General features: G+C 44.6%; 1 protein-coding gene across 1 annotated transcript in view; it reads left to right on the top strand.

Annotated features, from left to right (window-relative positions):
• Nucleotides 1-18641, top strand: part of LOC115467300 (activating signal cointegrator 1 complex subunit 3-like) — a 689265-nt gene that overhangs the window by 350132 nt on the left and 320492 nt on the right. Inside the window, 2 exon segments of the mRNA XM_030199160.1 lie at nt 11371-11535; nt 12681-12767. Coding sequence (XP_030055020.1) covers nt 11371-11535; nt 12681-12767 — 252 coding nt within the window.

The following is an 18641-nucleotide window of genomic DNA, read 5'->3' as shown; positions in this document are numbered from 1 at the left end:
TACTTGCAGAGGAACTCTCCGCCCTTCTCAGCGCCAATGCGGTCGAGCCCGTACCACCCGGGCAGGAAGGGCAGGGATTCTATTCTAGGTACTTCCTTGTGGAAAAGAAAACAGGGGGGATGCGTCCCATCCTAGACCTGAGAGGCCTGAACAAATTCCTGGTCAAAGAAAAGTTCAGGATGCTTTCCTTGGGCACCCTTCTGCCAATGATTCAGAAAAACGATTGGCTATGTTCCCTGGATTTAAAGGACGCATACACTCATATCCCGATACTGCCAGCTCACAGACAGTATCTCAGATTCCGCCTGGGCGCACGGCACTTTCAGTATTGTGTGCTGCCCTTTGGGCTCGCCTCTGCCCCACGAGTGTTTACCAAGTGCCTCGTGGTGGTAGCGGCGTACCTACGCAAGCTGGGAGTGCACGTGTTCCCATATCTCGACGATTGGCTGGTCAAGAACACCTCGGAGGCGGGAGCCCTCCGGTCCATGCAGTGCACTATTCAACTTCTGGAGCTGCTGGGGTTTGTGATAAATTACCCAAAGTCCCATCTCCAGCCAGCACAGTCTCTGGAATTCATAGGAGCTCTGCTGAATACCCAGACGGCTCAGGCCTTCCTTCCCGAAGCGAGGGCCAGCAACCTCTTGTCCCTGGCTTCGCAGACCAGAGCGTCTCAGCAGGTCACAGCTCGGCAGATGTTGAGACTTCTGGGTCATATGGCCTCCACAGTCCATGTGACTCCCATGGCTCGTCTTCACATGAGATCTGCTCAATGGACCCTAGCTTCCCAGTGGTTTCAGGCCACAGGGAATCTAGAAGATATCATCCGCCTCTCCACCAGTTGCCGCACTTCACTGCTCTGGTGGACCATCCGGACCAATTTGACCCTGGGACGTCCATTCCAAGTTCCGCAGCCCACGAAGGTGCTGACAACGGATGCATCTCGCCTGGGGTGGGGAGCTCATGTCGATGGGCTTCACACCCAGGGTCTGTGGTCCCTCCAGGAAAAGGATCTGCAGATCAACCTCCTGGAGCTCCGAGCGATCTGGAACGCACTGAAGGCTTTCAGAGATCGGCTGTCCTGCCAAATTATCCAAATTCGGACAGACAATCAGGTTGCAATGTATTACGTCAACAAGCAGGGGGGCACCGGATCTCGCCCCCTGTGTCAGGAAGCCGTCGGGATGTGGACTTGGGCTTGCCAGTTCGGCATGCTCCTCCAAGCCACATACCTGGCAGGCATAAACAACAGTCTGGCCGACAGACTGAGCAGAGTCATGCAACCGCACGAGTGGTCGCTCCATTCCAGAGTGGTACGCAAGATCTTCCGAGAGTGGGGCAACCCCTCGGTGGACCTTTTCGCCTCTCAGACCAACCACAAGCTGCCTCTGTTCTGTTCCAGACTTCAGATACACGGCAGACTAGCGTCGGATGCCTTTCTCCTTCATTGGGGGACCGGCCTCCTGTATGCTTATCCTCCCATACCTTTGGTGGGGAAGACCTTACTGAAGCTCAAACAAGACCGCGGCACCATGATTCTGATAGCGCCCTTTTGGCCCCATCAGATCTGGTTCCCTCTTCTTCTGGAGTTGTCCTTCGAAGAACCGTGGAGATTGGAGTGTTTTCCGACTCTCATCTCGCAGAACGACGGAGCGTTGCTGCACCCCAACCTTCAATCCCTGGCTCTCACGGCCTGGATGTTGAGGGCGTAGACTTCGCTGCGTTGGGTCTGTCTGAGGGTGTCTCCCGGGTCTTGCTTGCCTCTAGGAAGGATTCCACTAAAAAGAGTTACTTTTTCAAGTGGAGGAGGTTTGTCGTTTGGTGTGAGAGCAAGGCCCTAGAACCTCGTTCTTGCCCTGCACAGAACCTGCTTTAATACCTTCTGCACTTATCAGAGTCTGGCCTCAAGACCAACTCAGTAAGGAATCACCTTAGTGCGATTAGTGCTTACCATTATCGTGTGGAAGGTAAAGCCATCTCTGGAGAGCCTTTAGTCGTTCGATTCATGAGAGGCTTGCTTTTGTCAAAGCCCCCTATCAAGCCTCCTACAGTGTCATGGGATCTCAACATCGTCCTCATCCAGCTGATGAAACCTCCTTTTGAGCCACTGAATACCTGCCATCTGAAGTACTTGACCTGGAAGGTCATTTTCTTGGTGGCAGTCACTTCAGCTCGTAGAGTCAGTGAGCTTCAAGCCCTAGTAGCTCATGCTCCGTATACCAAATTTCATCACAACAGAGTAGTGCTCCGCACCCACCCAAAGTTCCTGCCGAAGGTGGTGTCGGAGTTCCATCTTAACCAGTCAATTGTCTTGCCAACGTTCTTCCCCAGGCCGCATACCCGCCCTGCTGAACGTCAGTTGCACACATTGGACTGCAAGAGAGCATTGGCCTTCTACTTGGAGCGGACACAGCCCCACAGACAGTCCGCCCAATTGTTTATTTCTTTCGACCCTAACAGGCTAGGGGTCGCTGTCGGGAAACGCACCATCTCCAATTGGCTAGCAGATTGCATTTCCTTCACTTACGCCCAGGCTGGGCTGGCTCTTGAGGATCATGTCACGGCTCATAGTGTTAGAGCCATGGCAGTGTCAGTGGCCCACTTGAAGTCAGCCACTGTTGAAGAGATCTGCAAGGCTGCGACGTGGTCATCTGTCCACACATTCACATCACATTACTGCCTCCAGCAGGATACGCGACGCGACAGTCGGTGCTTCAGAAACTGTTTGGGGTTTAAATCCAACTCCACCCTCCAGGACCCGAATTTATTCTGGTCAGGCTGCACTCTCAGTTAGTTGTTCTTCGTAGGTCAATTTCCTGTTGCACCCTCGCCGTTGCGAGGTTCAATTGACCTGGGTTCTTGTTTTGAGTGAGCCTGAGAGCTAGGGATACCCCAGTCGTGAGAACAAGCAGCCTGCTTGTCCTCGGAGAAAGTGAATGATACATACCTGTAGCAGGTGTTCTCCGAGGACAGCAGGCTGATTGTTCTCACCTACCCTCCCTCCTCCCCTTTGGAGTTGTGTTTTCATCTTTTTGCTAGTCATTCAACTGGCGGGAGCGGTCGCGCACGGGCGGGAAGACGGCCGCGCATGCGCGGTGGGCGTGCCCTGCGTGCCGACCGTCCCTCGAAGCTTTTTTTCCGGTTGGTGGGGGCTGCCGCGGACGTCACCCAGTCGTGAGAACAATCAGCCTGCTGTCCTCGGAGAACACCTGCTACAGGTATGTATCATTCACTTTCTCCATCCCCGGCAAACTGGCTTTAGATAATTTAATAGTACTGAAATTATTGTTACATTGGATCTCTTCAGCCGCTCACTCTCTTTAGTTAGAACAGCTGTTGTCTATATGATTGGCTGGTTCAATCCTTTCCTTGTTTTTTTTCTTTTCTCAGTAACCGTTCTTTTAAGGTTAATACGTCTAGAGGTATGTCCCAGTCCTATCCTATCACTTGTGATGTTCCACAAGACTCTGTGCTGTCACCTGTTCTTTTTAATATTTTTCTCAATCCTTTGGCTACTCTACTGCAATCATTTAATATTAAATTGTATTTCTTTGTAGATGATATCATGCTCCTTTGGCTAACTTTCCCTATGCAAATTGATATCAGGCCTCTAGAACTGTACTAGGTTCTTAATCCAAGTAAAACTCTTCTTCTGGATTTTGGGAGCATGAATTGAAGTTGTGAGGGAGCCGACTCAGGAATAATGTCAGAGAGGGTGTAGATACCTGGAATACATTTCCGGAGGTGGTAGAGATGAAAAGAGTAACGGAATTAAAAAATATGTGGGATAAACACAAAGGAATCTTGTGTAGGCGGCGTGGAACCAAACAAGCTTAGCGGTGATTAGATGGCAACCAGTAGTAGTAAAGCGAAGCCAGTGCTGGCCAGACTTCTACGGTCTGTGCCCTGATCATGGCTGGACAGATTCATCGTTCATAACTAGAGAACAAGGCCAGTGCGGGCAGGCTTCTACGGTCTCTGACCTGAAAATGGCAAGGACAAATCAAGATCAACTGTATGTATCATACTTTATACTATAACCCTGATGGCAAACCTATGACACGCGTAGCCATTTTCGATGACACGTGGCCGCATACAGAGAAGCAGCGGCGTTCCTTGCTGACACCCGGGCGGATCGCCGATGCGCCCCCCCAAGGTGCAGAGCGACCTCCCCCCCCCCCCCGGCGAAATCACCCCCCCCCCCCGGTGCATGTTTACCCGTGTGCGCTCCTATTGGCTCCCTCCGAGTCCTCCGCTCGTTCCCTCCCTGCTGCTCCCTCTGCTCCGGCTCCTGCACGGCCGTTTGACCTCACTTCCGGCCGGCGGAGCAGAGAGCAGCGGAATGCCGTGGGGGACGCATCTCTGAGGGCCCTGTGATCGCCATTACCAGCAACCACATAACCACAGCAACCATCATCCAATCTACTGTTCTGGGGTGTCGTGGATTTCTAATTGACCATCATTGCTGAGATAGGTGAGGGGGAGGCTGGGAGAGGCGAGGGCATGTGCTATGGGTGCCGTTTCCCGCCATTAGAAATAGCGGCAGCCGTCTTAATTTACATAAGGTGGTCAGTTAGGCTAGTTAACCCTTAATTGCCTGCAGGGCTAACAGGCTATCTATAATTCTATCTTCTGTCACTGCCCCCCTGATGGAGAACCCAAAAAATAAAAAACCAAGGTTAAGTAAAGGAAGTGGTAGTAGCAGTAGCCGACCCTTTCAAGAGACATGGACCGAGATGTATGGCATTATAGAAAAAAATGGCAGATCATTTTGCGTTCTATGTACTGAAACGGTAGTAAGCAGAACGTGGAATATAAATAGACATTTTGAAACTAATCATTCCCAGCTCTTGAAAAAAAGTGAGGATGAAAGGAAGGAATACATTTCCAGGCAGCTACACTTTTATAAGAGCCAATCTAATTTCATCCTTACATTTTTAAAAGGTTCTACAAATTTAACATCTGCAAGTTTGAGCCTTGCTCACTCCATAGCTCAGCATGGAAAAGCACTCAGTGAGGGAGGATTTATTAAAGAAACTCTCCTAAGATGTGCACCAGTTCTATTTCACGATATGCAGAATAAAGATGCAATTATTAAGAGAATATCTGAGTTACCAGGAAATTTGGAGTGCCTGGATCCGATTACCAGACACTTTTAGCACCCTGAAAAATATAGCAATGGCTTTACTCACAATTTTTCCCTCTACGTACTTTTGTGAAACCTTATTCTCAGCGTTAAATAATATCAAAACCAACAAAAGAAACAGATTGAAAGATGAAGTTAGTAGCGCTTGCTTGGGCTTGAAGTGTACAAAATACCAACTTTCAATTGAAGATTTAGCCAATGAAATTCAGCAACAAAAAAGTCACTAATAGGCAGATTAGTTAAAGAATTCCCCCTCCCCCTCACTTATCTTAGTTCACGGCACCCCACACAAGTTAAATAATACCAAGACCAACAAAAGAAACCGATTGACAGATGAACAAAGAAGTCACTAAGCAGGTAAGTTAAATAATTAGTTTTTGGTTTATTAAATACAGTTATATATTACAATTATACATTTTTGTTATTTAAACTATAAGTATCGTGAAATTATGGGTTTTTTTCTCGAAGTGACACACCACCCGAGTTATGCTCGGTTTTTTGGCGAATTTTGACACACCAAGCTCAAAAGGTTGCCCGTCACTGTACTATAAGTTTATCTTGTTGAACGGATGGACCATACAGGTCTTTATCTGCTGTCATCTATTATGTTATGTTATTGACAGCCCCTACTTCACCACTTTGTTTGTTGGATCAGCAAGTCTTCCTCTCTCCGTTATCTAGGTGTTGTTATTGATTCTCAGTTGACGTTTCAAGACCAGATTTCTTCAGTTCTCAAGAAAGGTTTTATTTCCCTACTGTTGGTTAGATATCTTCATAACATTCTTTATTTTGCTGCAGTACATTCTTTGATACATACATTTCTTTCTTTCCAAGATATCTTTCATCATCCCACAATTGTGGAATGATCTCCCTTCATCTATTGATTTAGAATCTTCCTATAAAAAATGTCAAAATATCATTGAAAACCCCCTTTTTTGGGGCTTGGCCTATGGAATTCAGGCAGAGGCCATTGACACTTAATGGGAGTTGGAATGGGTGGTTCAGATATTTAAGGCTTTCTCTTGGTATGAATAGCTCTGTCCATTTAATATTGTAGGTTTTTTTCTTTTTGTTTTATTATTATTATGTACGCCGCTGAGATACGTTTGTCAGTCCAGACAGTATATTTAGATTTTAAATAAACATAAAGGGAGTCTTTTATTAAATCTTAGCTTGAGTTATCTGTAGCAGGGCCCATTTCATTCCTATGGGTCCTGCTGCAGATAACTTGAGCTAAGCTTTAATAAAAGACCCTCGTTAACGGCACCTCAAATAAGGTATATATTGTGATGAAGCGGGTATAGTGATCCCTGCTAGGAGGAAAGGCATTAAGAAACCCAATACCCCAGAAAACCCTTGGGAGCCAAAATATAAGGGAAAGACCTGGGCCGGACCGGGGATAGGAGTGAAATTACCCCTAGAAGGGGCAGCAGGGATGAAGCTCATTTCCCATGGACAAAAAAAGGCAATATGTGATCCCTCCTTTCCTGGGAGAGGGGAAGGAGGAGTTCCTCTCAGCCCAGCCCAAACTGAAAGAAGGCAGTGACTTTCTGAGGGCTGAAGAACTCTTGAATGAGAGAGACAGTTGTCATGTTTCTATCAACCTCACGAGCTGCAAGGCCGATTGTTGCTGCTTTCATTGGATTTTAGGTCTATTGTGTGTTTGTGCCCTTTGGGACCGCAATAGCTGTTTTAGCCCCCTGCCCCAGTCTCTAGTGAGGTGAAACATGGCCACCTCGGGACATTTTACAGAGTGGCACAAATAAAGCCTTTTTATCACATTAGACTTGTGTTCTGCTCTTCTTTGGACTACATAGAGGAGGGCAAGGAAATGCCTGTAGAGTCAGAGATGGAATGGTGAGATGGAGTGGGAAGCCACTGAAATGAGTGATGCCTAGCAAGTAAGAGCAACTGTGGGTGGACACAGCAGGAATAAGGTTGTGTAGAGGGAGGTGAGCTGTTGGCTTTTCCAGAGGGAAAGGACTCACTGCTAGGAGCAGAAGGTTTTTGAACTGTTGAACTTTCTAAACTGTTAGAAGCAAAGCGTTTTGAACTGTTGAACTTTCCCAAACTGAATATACCTTGAGATCTTTGGCTTTTCATAACTGCAAAAGGCTCTGAGAATGTTTTCTTGTATTTTTGGACCTTTTCTTGTTATTTTGGCTACCTCTGTTATGGATTGGAAGTTTGGAATCTTGTGGTGGAAATAAAGAGCAAAAAGGCAGACCATCTCTTTTTAATACCCTGACATGAACTGTGGTAAAAAACATTCCTGAAATGGCCATCCGGAGGGCTGTAAGTGGTTCCAAGCCCAGGGTTATCACAATATAGCAACACAAAGTAGATTCACATAACAAAGGATAAACTTATAGGAGGCTGGAATCAATTGGAGAAAAGACCTCGGTATACCTTGAAGGTAAAGCCTGAACCTCTGTCCTCACACAGCATAAAGTCTACCCAAGGGAAACATCAGCGGTCTAAAAAAGTCCAATGTCAAAACTTAGAAAAGTGTGCAAAATCATGAGCATCTTCTTGAAAACAACATTCACAGTTTTTTCACAATGTATATAAAATTTCTAAATGTAATACTTAGTTTTTCAATAAATAATGGTGCACAGATGATATTAAGCCAGTGAAAATTTTTATCACCCTCCATGCTATCCTAAGTGCAAGAACACCGGCACAACGATGGCGAGCTGGTAACTGTATTAAGCAGTATATTAAGTAATTAAATCAAATAAGTGGTGTGTAAGTCTCAGTGCCAGTTTATATCATTGTCCTGTAGGGAGGGACATTATCAAGCTGTGTTAGGGCTTTTTATTTGCCCCTTATCATGACTTAAAGGGCCCTAACACAGCTTGATTTAATTTACCACACGATGTTTAAATCTCCACAGATTACACAGTAATGAGATGCACAACATGCAAATTACTAAGAAATACCCTAACGGGACTTGTGGTGATCTACCACAAGTTGCTTTAGGGCCAAAAAACAAAAACAAAAAAACCCCACAGTAATACAACCCCAGATCAGAAAGCCCTCAAAGGGCTGCCTTTTCACCTTTTCATGGGGGGTCTTTGGGCAGGAGTGATGTCCAGTGATTCCTGCCCAGTCTGGCACTCGCCGCAAAATAACACCCCTAGCGATAGTCTAATATGACTACTGCTAGGTAGGGTATAACAAAAGAGAGGGAACGAAGTACAAACTAAAGTCCAAACAAAAAAAACAGCACCACGGGCCTTTAAAATAGTAGTAGTAAAAATGGAACACAGTTCTTTAATGAATGAGCCTTGACAAAAAGACCCGACACGGGCCGTGTTTCAGTGACTAGCACCTGCGTCAGGGGTCACAGTGATGACGTGGAAAGTGAAAGTGCCTTGGTGCTTTGTAGCTTTTACTATATGAGACGTGGGGTAAGGAATAATATATTGTAGAGGAATATATTCGAGTTATTCCCCAAGTTTTCCACGTCATCACTGTGACCCCTGACGCAGGTGCTAGTCACCGAAACACGGCCCGTGTCGGGTCTTTTTTTCAAGGCTCATTCATTAAAGAACTGTGTTCCATTTTTAAAGGCCCGTGTTACTACTAGGTAGGGGCCATTTTTCCATATAAAGAAATATGACCCTTAGCAATAGTCACGCTAAACTACCGCTAGGGACACCATTTTGCGGCCTGTGCTGGACTGGGCATCGCTCCTGCCAGAAGATCCTCTTGGACCAACAGTGGTGGAAAGTTACCCCTTTGAGTGGGTTGAGGGCTCTCTTTGAAGTGGGGGGAGGAGGGAGTGAGGAGGTACTTTGGGAGGGAGGCAGTAAGCCAGAGGATACACTGCTCTGCCAGCCTGGGAGTATCAGGGCCATGGCTTTGCAGCCTGATGCTACCGGACCGCTACAATGATGCCTCTTGTGAGGTGGTTTGCAAACAGCGTTATTCTTTTAAAATGGGATTCAGCAACCTGCGGGACTCACATGCTACAGATTGCTGAATCCTGAAGGAAATCAAGGTGGGGTAAAAGCTCTTCATTTACTGCACCTTGATAACCCCCCCCCCCCCCCCCCCCCCCGCCCCCCAAAATGTATAGTTGGCTTTCTGAGGAGTTATATAAGTATTTTCAAAGTGGCAGATATATATATAACTTTAGACAACCAGTTATGCATCTAAATCTTGGCTGGTGTCCTCGGTGCTGAATCTTGATGCCATTGGTTCATTGCAGTAAAGAGTAAAGGGACATCAATTTGATATACCGCCTTTCTGTGGGTACAACCAAAGCGGTTTACATGTATAATTATGCAGGTACTTTCTCTGTCCCTAGAGGGCTTACAATATAAGCTTTTTCAGTAGTTGTGGCAAGAACAAAAAAAGAGATCATAGGACCACACTGTTGCTCCTCATGGCTGCCAGTCCCTGCCCCCTTCTGACATCATTTCCTGTTCTGGGGAATAGCCGGCAGCCACGAACAGGAACAGTACAGCAGCAGTAATGGTGACCACGGCAGCGGGGTGTTAGGTGGGAGTGGGGAGAGCCTGTTGCGCCAGTGGTGGGGGGTTGTCGGATGGGAGGTGAGAGATGCTGGATGTTGGGGAGGCAGAGAAAAGGGGCAGATGCTGGCTGTAAGGGGAGAGGGAGGACAGATGCCGGATGGAAGGGAGCAGAGAGTTGGCAGGCACTGGATGTAGGGGGGAGAGGGGGCAGATGCTGGATGAGGGGGAGGGGGGTGACAGATGCCAGATAGAAGGGGGAAGAGAGAGGAGCCAGGTGCTGGATGGAGAGGGGAGAGAAAGAGGAGAGAGACTGGGTGGAAGTGGGGAGACTAAAGGGTCAGATGTTGGGTGGAAGGGAGAGAGAAAGGGGGCAGACACTAGGTGAAGGGGAGAGATAGATAGGGGCAGATGCTGGACGAAAAGGGGGAGGGGGCAGGTGCTGGATGGAATGAACCACAGAAAGAGAGTAGAAGCTAGATGGAAACGGGGGTGGGGGGAGAGAGAAGCGAGACTCTAGACTCTGGATGGAAGTGGAGAGAGAGAGGGACCAAACTCTGGATGAAAGTGGGGAGGGAGGTCAGATGCTGGATGGAGGGGGAGCCAAAGAGGACAGATACTGGGCGGAAGGGGGGGTAAGGGGCAAACGCTGGATGAAAAGGGGAGAGAGGGGGCAGTGCTGGGTGAAAAGGGGGGGCATACACTGGATGGAAGTGGGGATAGAGGGGACAGACTCTGAATGGAAATGGGAGCAGAGAAAGAGGGCAGATGCTGGATGGGAGAAGAGTCAGATGCTGGATGCAAGGGGGAGCAGATGCTGGGTGAGGGGAAGAGAGAGGGAGCAGACTCTGGATAGAAAAGGGGGGAGAGAGGGGGCAGACGATGGATGGAAGTGGTGGGAGAGAGACCAGACTCTGGATGGAAGTGGAGGGGGAGAAAGAGGCCAGATGAGAAGGGTCAGATGCTGGATGGAGGGAGGAGCAAAAGAGGACAGATGCTGGGTGAAAGGGGGTGAGTGGGGGCAGATAGGTGAAAGAAAGGGGGCAGATGCTGGGTGGAAGGAAGAGAGAAGGGGACAGATACTGGGTGGAAGGGGGAGAGAGAGACGGGAGCAGGGTATGTGGAGTATGATCTCAGATTTACTGCTAATTCTTAAATTGTGTCAAAAGAGAGTTTCTTCTAGAGTTCATAAGATGTTACATATACAGGCAATTTATCCAGGTGCAGTTAGAAATTCTTTTTAACGAGGCCTGTGACACCCGAAACAAGGGAAAGTATTTCCGTATCCTCCTTTATGGAAAGATTAGAATGAACTTCAGGCAGAGGTGGTAGACATGAAGATTTTATCTGAACTGAACAAAAAAAAAAAACCAACCATGAGACAGGTGCATATGATTTTTAAAGGAGAGGAAGGGATAGTAGAGATTAGTAGTTGACATAGATGGACAGACTGGATAGACCATATCTGTCATTTTCTCTATTCCTATGCTATGAAGGGCTATATAAAAACTAAAGTAACATTCAATAAAATTAGACCTTATATATAACACATTGCATGTAAAAATTCTATTTGCTGTTTTAAAACTTTTTAAATCTGTTTAATGTATTTTTATAGTAAAAAAAATATATGGCCTAGTAATGTTTTGGCCTGTGACTATGGGTTCTTAACTTCCTTTAAGGAGATTTTGTGTCACCTCAGTACAGCAGCTTATTTTGTCACGTTTTCTCCTGCAATTTGTTGGTCAGATGGATCCTGCACTAGAGAAACATCGAGAACAGTTGATAATCGAAGCAGGACGGAAATTAGACAAAGCCCGTATGATTCGCTTTGAAGAAAGAACAGGATTTTTCTCTTCAACTGACCTGGGCAGAACCGCCAGCCACTATTATATCAAATATAACACAATCGAGGTACTTGCATACACTACCATGCAGTTGTGTTGCTTTCATAAGGAATGGGGCTAGAAATTAAATAGCCACGTGATGTATTTCCACAGAATGATTTTTTCGCAGTGCAGATATATATACAGTGATATCTGTTGTCTACTTCAGTAGTTGGAGTACCTCAGTGTGGCTTAGAAATTTTTCTAGTTAAAGAAATAAATACCAATTCAAATCGAATTCAGCCAGACTTGGCAGTGTTTACTAAACTGTGGTAAATTCTGGGCTTAACATGGAACTTCCCCACACCCTAAATCCAAATGGAGCACGGCATCTTTTAGGGCATTTTGTTTTAATTGCAGGTAATGTGCTAATATTCTGATTAGCATGCAGTGCCTGCGAATAATTAATGTGGCAGTTCTATTTTAGAGATCCTAAGTGCTCCTGCGTTAACTCTGTGTTATCCAGTTAGCGCTCACTAATCATAATTGTATTTTCTGAATTGTAACCTGCCCTATGGTTTTGTGTAAGCCACATTGAGCCTACAACTCGTGGGAAAATGTGGGGTATAAACAGTGTGTTTTTTCTAGTGAAAAAGGTGCCGGTACTCAAATGACAGGCCACCCTTCAGGGGTGGGGTGATCACTGAGGGACCCACCCCACAATAGCCAGGCCCCCTGAAACCAGTCACAGAACCTATGACAAGGCAGAATCGGTGTGTAGGGCCTGAGCTCTTTCATTAAAACTTGGGGACCATGTGTCCATTTTAGCAGACAATGGAAAAGGTGCCGGTACTCAGTACCCCCAAGTACCCCCTCAAAAAAAGCCCTGGGTATAAATGTGTTAAATAAATAAACAAAATAATGCACTATCCGGATAACATGGGGATGTGTGCTCTCCACCTCATGACACACCTCTTCCAAAAATATTTCTAATACATCAGTAGTGCACGGATTAGCACGCACAAATGGGCAAAATACCGCAAAACGCGTTAATGCATTCTGTAGTAGCCTATTAGTGTACGCTGGCCATGCATTAAGAATTTAACGCCCTTTAGTAAAAGGATTTCATAGCGTATATATGAAATAAGCGTTGATATGTGCAAAGAGGTGGGATAAGGTGGGATACAGATGTAACAAATAAATAATAGGTATATATGTCTTTTTGTTTCTTAGACTTTCAACGAATTGTTTGATGCTCATAAAACGGAAGGTGACATTCTTGCTATAGTTTCTAAAGCTGAAGAATTTGAGCAGATAAAGGTAGGATTATCGTATTTGCTGGAAAGAGCAGACTATTGTTTCTTAAAGCATCACAACAGTTTTTGCAAGTTCCTTACCTTTAAGGAAGGCTCATAATGCTTTGCATGACATTTGGAAGCTGATGCGTGTGAACATTGTGACATCTGTATATTTTCACAAAAGGCCTTTTAAATAATGAAAGTCATTGCATGGTAAGGGAATGCTTCATTTACTACTACTACTACTTAGCATTTCTATAGCGCTGCCAGGGTTACGCAGCGCTGTACAAGTTTAACATGGGGAAGGATAGTCCCTACTCAAGAGAGCTTACAATCTAAAGGTTACAAACTATGTAGTCAGTGTAGGTAACTTACAACTTAGGTAGTCAATGTAGGTAGCTTACAATCTAGAGGTTACAAACTCTGTAGTCAGTGTAGGTAACATGAATGGGGAAGGTGGTTAGGCGCCAAAAGCAAGGGAGAAGAGAGGGGCTTTGAGTAAGGACTTGAAGATAGGCAGGGAGGGCGCATGGCGTATGGGCTCGGGAAGTCTGTTCCAGGCATAAGGTGATGCGAGGCAGAAGGGGCGGAGTCTGGAGTTAGCAGTGGTAGAGAAGGGTACGGATAGGAGTGATTTGTCCTGGGAGCGGCGGTTACGGGTGGGAACATACGGGGAGAGGAGGGTAGAGAGGTAAAGGGGGGCTGCAGATTGAGTGCACTTGAAGGTCAATATGAGAAGCTTGAACTGTATACGGTAACGGATCGGGAGCCAGTGAAGCGACTTGAGGAGAGGGGTGATATGAGAGTATCGGTTCACGCGGTAGATAAGACGTGCGGTGGAATTTTGGACAGATTGAAGGTTGGGATAGATGGCTAAGCGGGAGGCCAGCGAGAAGAAGGTTGCAATAGTCAAGACGAGAGGTAACGAGCAGTGTTATTGCAGCTATATACCTATGTGCAATCATCATTGGGTTGTCTTTAAATGCTATCTGTTTATATTTATTTATTTATTTATTTATTTATTTATTTTCATTTACATTTGGTTGTGTTATTTCAGTGCAGATCGACAGAGAAAGCTTTTTTTTTTATCTCTCATATCCTTTTATTAGAATGTTATTGCTGATGCTGACTATCCATATTAAGCAACTGTTTACATTTTGTTGTCTTTTTATCCACCTAATTACAGCTATTTTAAATTCCATGAAAGATTTACAGGCTGAGAATATTAATGAAGACGAGAGAATTTGTGCTTTTTAGATGATGGTGTCCGAACTGCCTGCTCACTGTGTTCATATATCTTTGCTGAATATATCTAAGATGATCTGTTAGAACGTTTAGGATTTCGGTCTACCAGGTTTTAAATCTCTAAAGGCCTTCTATTTTTACTCCTGCTTAGAACATATAAATGTTGAGTTTTGGATTCCCTTCTCCCCATACTGAGAAAAGGACACCTCCCTTCCCAACATTCATGCAAATGTGTGCTTTTATTTGCTGAACTCTAGTGTTGAGAGAGATGAAAGAAAATAGGCAGTTCGTTGAGGGATCCTTTTACTAAGGTGCGCGGAAAAATGGCCTGTGCTGGTGTAAACATGTGTATTGGATGTGCACAGGTTCATTTTTTAGTTCACCTGCAAAAAAGGCCTTTTTGGGGGAGCTGAAAATGGATGTGCAGCAAAATGAAAATTGGCGCGAGTCAATTTTGGGCCTGAGACCTTACCGCCACCCATAGACCTAGCGGAAAGGTCTCACATGTTAACCGGGTGGTAATGGTCTTTCCATAGCATCCAACAGATCAATCCAGAGACTTGTGGGTTATGTCCCTCTACCAGCAGGTGGAGATAGAGAGAACTTCAGAGGTTTACTATATGTGGTCATGTGCAGTCACCTTAATTTCAGTATTCTCTCTGTCTAGCAGGTGGATGGTCATATCTGTGCAGCTCTGGATTGATTGGCTCTTGGCCTGGTCCCCTGGGTGTAGTTGAGCTTCTTGGGTCTGAGGTGTCCTGGGACTTGAGTGCACACCTTGTGGTGCCAGGACCCTCCCTTCCTCCCCCTTCAACCCCTCCTCTCTGCCTGACTAGGGTTGGTTCTCACTCTCCTGACTTTAAAAGGTGTCTGAGGTTTCTTTTGCTCCGGCGTCCTCTCCTGCCTTAAAAAAAAATGCCGTTTGAGCAGTGTTTAAATAAACAAAAAAAAATCTCAATCTGAGATTTCTCCAGCACGGCAAGCTCATGCCGGTTTGCAGTACCAGCTGAATAGTGTGAGGACCAAAAAAAGCAAAACAAATCAAAACATAACAGAAACCTTCAGTTACCCTCCTGCAGGAGCGGTTGAGGAGCTTACATGGGCTTTATGCAGGCAGGAGAGGTCTTCCTCCTTCGTCTTCCACTGCTTTGGTATCGACAATACTGAAGTTAAGGTGACTGCACATGACCACATATAGTAAACCTCTGAAGTTCTCTCTATCTCCACCTGCTGGTAGAGGGACATAACCCACAAGTCTCTGGATTGTTGGGACTAATGGAAAGAAAATTATCAGGTAAGAACTAATTTTACCATGTGTGTACAATGCCGATTACCGCCTGGTTAGCGCCGTGGGCCGTAAAATTTCCAGCGCACTTAGTGAACACACGTAAAAAATGAAATTACCACCTGGGCTAAAATAGGCATAGGCAATCCACCTAGGTGGATGAACAACAAAATCCCACGGAGAGAATACACAAAGAAGAAGTGGGAAGTGGACCAATGACTACAGAGACTGGGACAACTGCGTTGGACAAAACAAACTTTATTGCAGACTCGACACAGATCTGTGTTTCAGCCACAGGCCTGCCTCAGGAGTCTTTGATAGTCTGAGCTCGGATGTGGAGTCCTGGTGTAAGAGGTGGTCTTAAAAAAAGACCTTTGTGCTTTGAAATAAAAAAATAAAAAAAACAGCGCTTGTATCCACACGGTAGCTTAAAATTGGCGTGCATAGGCGCCTATGCGGCTCCTGAGAGACCTTAAATAGTATGTTTCTCTTTCTGTCAGCAATAACTAACAAAACTCCTATTCTACAAAAGGTTTTTTGTTGGACCATCAGATGTCATTTCAGTGTACAGCGCTTCATGCATCTATAGCACTATAGAAATGATAAGTAGTAGTAATAGTCATAGTAGCGTTTGGCAATATATACAATTGTTCCTTGCTTTGCAATAGCAAAAACTCTTCAAAGATCCTTTTTCATGTAACGTTTCTTATCTCGTCTTATAATGCATGTGAAACATTAAGGACTGAGAACTGTATATATTGCCAAAAAAAAAAAATAAGCGCTAAGGAGATTCTATATATGGAGCCTAAAAAATCGGCACTGAAGCGTATTCTGTAATCAGTACCTAGATTTAGGTGCCGATTATAGAATGTGCTTAATTGATATTTCAGCGCCTAAATCTGCGTGCATCCATTTACACCAACGAAAATGTGGCATAAATCCCGGTGCGTAGATTTAGGCGCAGTGAGCTGTATTCTATAACTAGGTGCCTAAATTTTGGAACGCTCATGAAACGCCCAAGTCGCCGCCCATAACCACGCTCCTTTTTGCCTGCACGCATTAGAAATTCGGCGCACATAGTTACAGAATACGCTTAGTGAGTTGCATGCCTAAATTCTAATCAGTGCCAATTAGTGCTCATTATTGCTTGTTAAGTGCTGATATCAGCGCTCATTAGCTTGTTAAGCCAATTAAGTTACGCACTTTGTTACACAATCTGCGCTGATTTCTGCATTTAAATCTAAGCAAACTATACAGAATCTGGGGGTAAACGCTATTCCAAGTTGGGCGCTGTTTGTAAAATAGTGTTTGGCAGCGGGATCCGTGCACAAAGATATAATCCATTGAATATGCAGTGAAATAGTTTTAAGCTGAATTCATAAATACCAACCTTTCCTGTGATTACATTTATACATTTTTCTTATTTTAACATTTCTCCATAGCACTGCAGTGAAGACGTGTTGTGCTTTGACATTGTGAAATTCTAGCATATTAAGATAGGAGAGATATAAACACATTTAAACACATACATAAACAGTATTAACCACTATAAGTTAGCACACCAGGGTTCATTATGTCTTTCAGATTGTATCTAAAACAGCAAAATTAAAACTCAAGCTAAAAATGAATAATACAGTGTAAAAAAAAATAAAAAACAACAAACACATTAGTATGAGAAATGGACCCGTTTCTAGCCGGAAAGGGTCACAGTCTGTGCAGGCAGGGCCCAATTCAGGTAATTTCTGTGGATGGATCTTGCTTGCATTGCATACATTATTTTTTTCAATGTAAATAAAGTTGATATATCTGACATCATTTATAATAGTATGTTTATGTGCACATGAGATAAAGTTGGATTACTGCTTGGTTATATCCCCAAGAGGGCAACAAGGCAAATGGAAGAAATGTAAATCATACATTAAACAGATCTGTGCTGAGCTCTCTATATATATCTGCCATTCGTAAGTTGTCATGCAACCTGCTACCTTTGAAATCGCAGGTAGAGCCTTTGTCTCAGGGGTTTTGATACTTCTAAGATACTAGTTTTGTTTTGTTTTTTTATCACACACTTTTTATCGAAACTGGCAAAATGCCAAAGCCGCAAGAATCAGAAGCAGAATAATTACCAAATGTCCACATTGCAATCTAACCTCAAGCTGCTAGAAGCGATAAAGAGTTCAGTCATAATACAAACATGTGCGAAACATTTTCATAGAGACCAGGGAGTAAAGTAAAATAAATAATCTTAAATAATGTGGCATCGTATTCAATTAATGTGAGATACTAGGTTTCTAAAGTGGTTTTCTCTTTGAAATTGCTTGTTTTCCATTATCTCCTTTTATTTAGGTTCCTAAATATTGACAGAGTTATCATATGCTAAGCATTAGTAAATAAAGGCCATCAATTCTGTGCATTTTTTCATGAAATTTTGTTCTTGCCTCACCTTTTCTTTAATTACTTTGTTGTGAACTTCCATTCTGGCAGAAGTGTGAAGTGTAGAACAGACTACTACTACTACTACTTAACATTTCTAGAGCGCTACTAGGGTTACGCAGCGCTGTACAATTTAACAAAGAGAGACAGTCCCTGCTCAAAGAGCTTACAATCTAATAGATAAGAGTGAGACAAATATAGGACAGTCAAGCCATTGTGACATCACTGATGAGGTTGGCTCTTAGGCATTGGTGGAATGAGGCATTATGACATCACAATCTCAGCTCTGGATACCAGAGACTGAAACTCTTCACACTAAGGGGGGAAGTGGGCCAAGTATAGGACAGTCGAGCCATTGTGACATCACTGATGAGGTTGGCTCTTAGGCATTGGTGGAATGAGGCATTATGACATCACAATCTCAGCTCTGGTTAAATCACTGCTATATGTAATACTACTACTACTACTTAACATTTCTAGAGCGCTACTAGGGTTACACAGCGCTGTACAATTTAACAAAGAGAGACAGTCCCTGCTCAAAGAGCTTACAGACTCAGGGGCCCTTTTACAAGGCACGCTGAAAAAAGGTTTGCAATAGCGTAGGCGTGTATGTTGGGCGTATGCCGATCCATTTTTCAGCACGCCTGTAAAAAAAAAGGCCTTTTTAAAATTGTTGCCGAAAATGGACATGCTTGAAAATCAAAATTGCCGTGTGTCCATTTTGGGTCTGAGACCTTAGCACCAGCCATTGACCTAGCGATAAAGACTCACGCAGTATCTGTGCAGTAATGACCTACGCGTTGTCAAGTGGCACTTGGTGCGCGTCCTATACGAGCGTCCAAAAAGAAAAATTATTTTTTAGACGCGCATATTGGATGCGTGCCAAAAATGAAATTACTGCAAGAGCCATGTGGTAGTTGTGCGGTAACTCCA

The sequence above is a fragment of the Microcaecilia unicolor genome, chromosome 3, assembly GCF_901765095.1.
Source record: "Microcaecilia unicolor chromosome 3, aMicUni1.1, whole genome shotgun sequence".
Taxonomy (NCBI): domain Eukaryota; kingdom Metazoa; phylum Chordata; class Amphibia; order Gymnophiona; family Siphonopidae; genus Microcaecilia; species Microcaecilia unicolor.
Note: the sequence above shows the minus strand (reverse complement) of the source record. Positions and strands in the feature narration are given on the sequence as shown.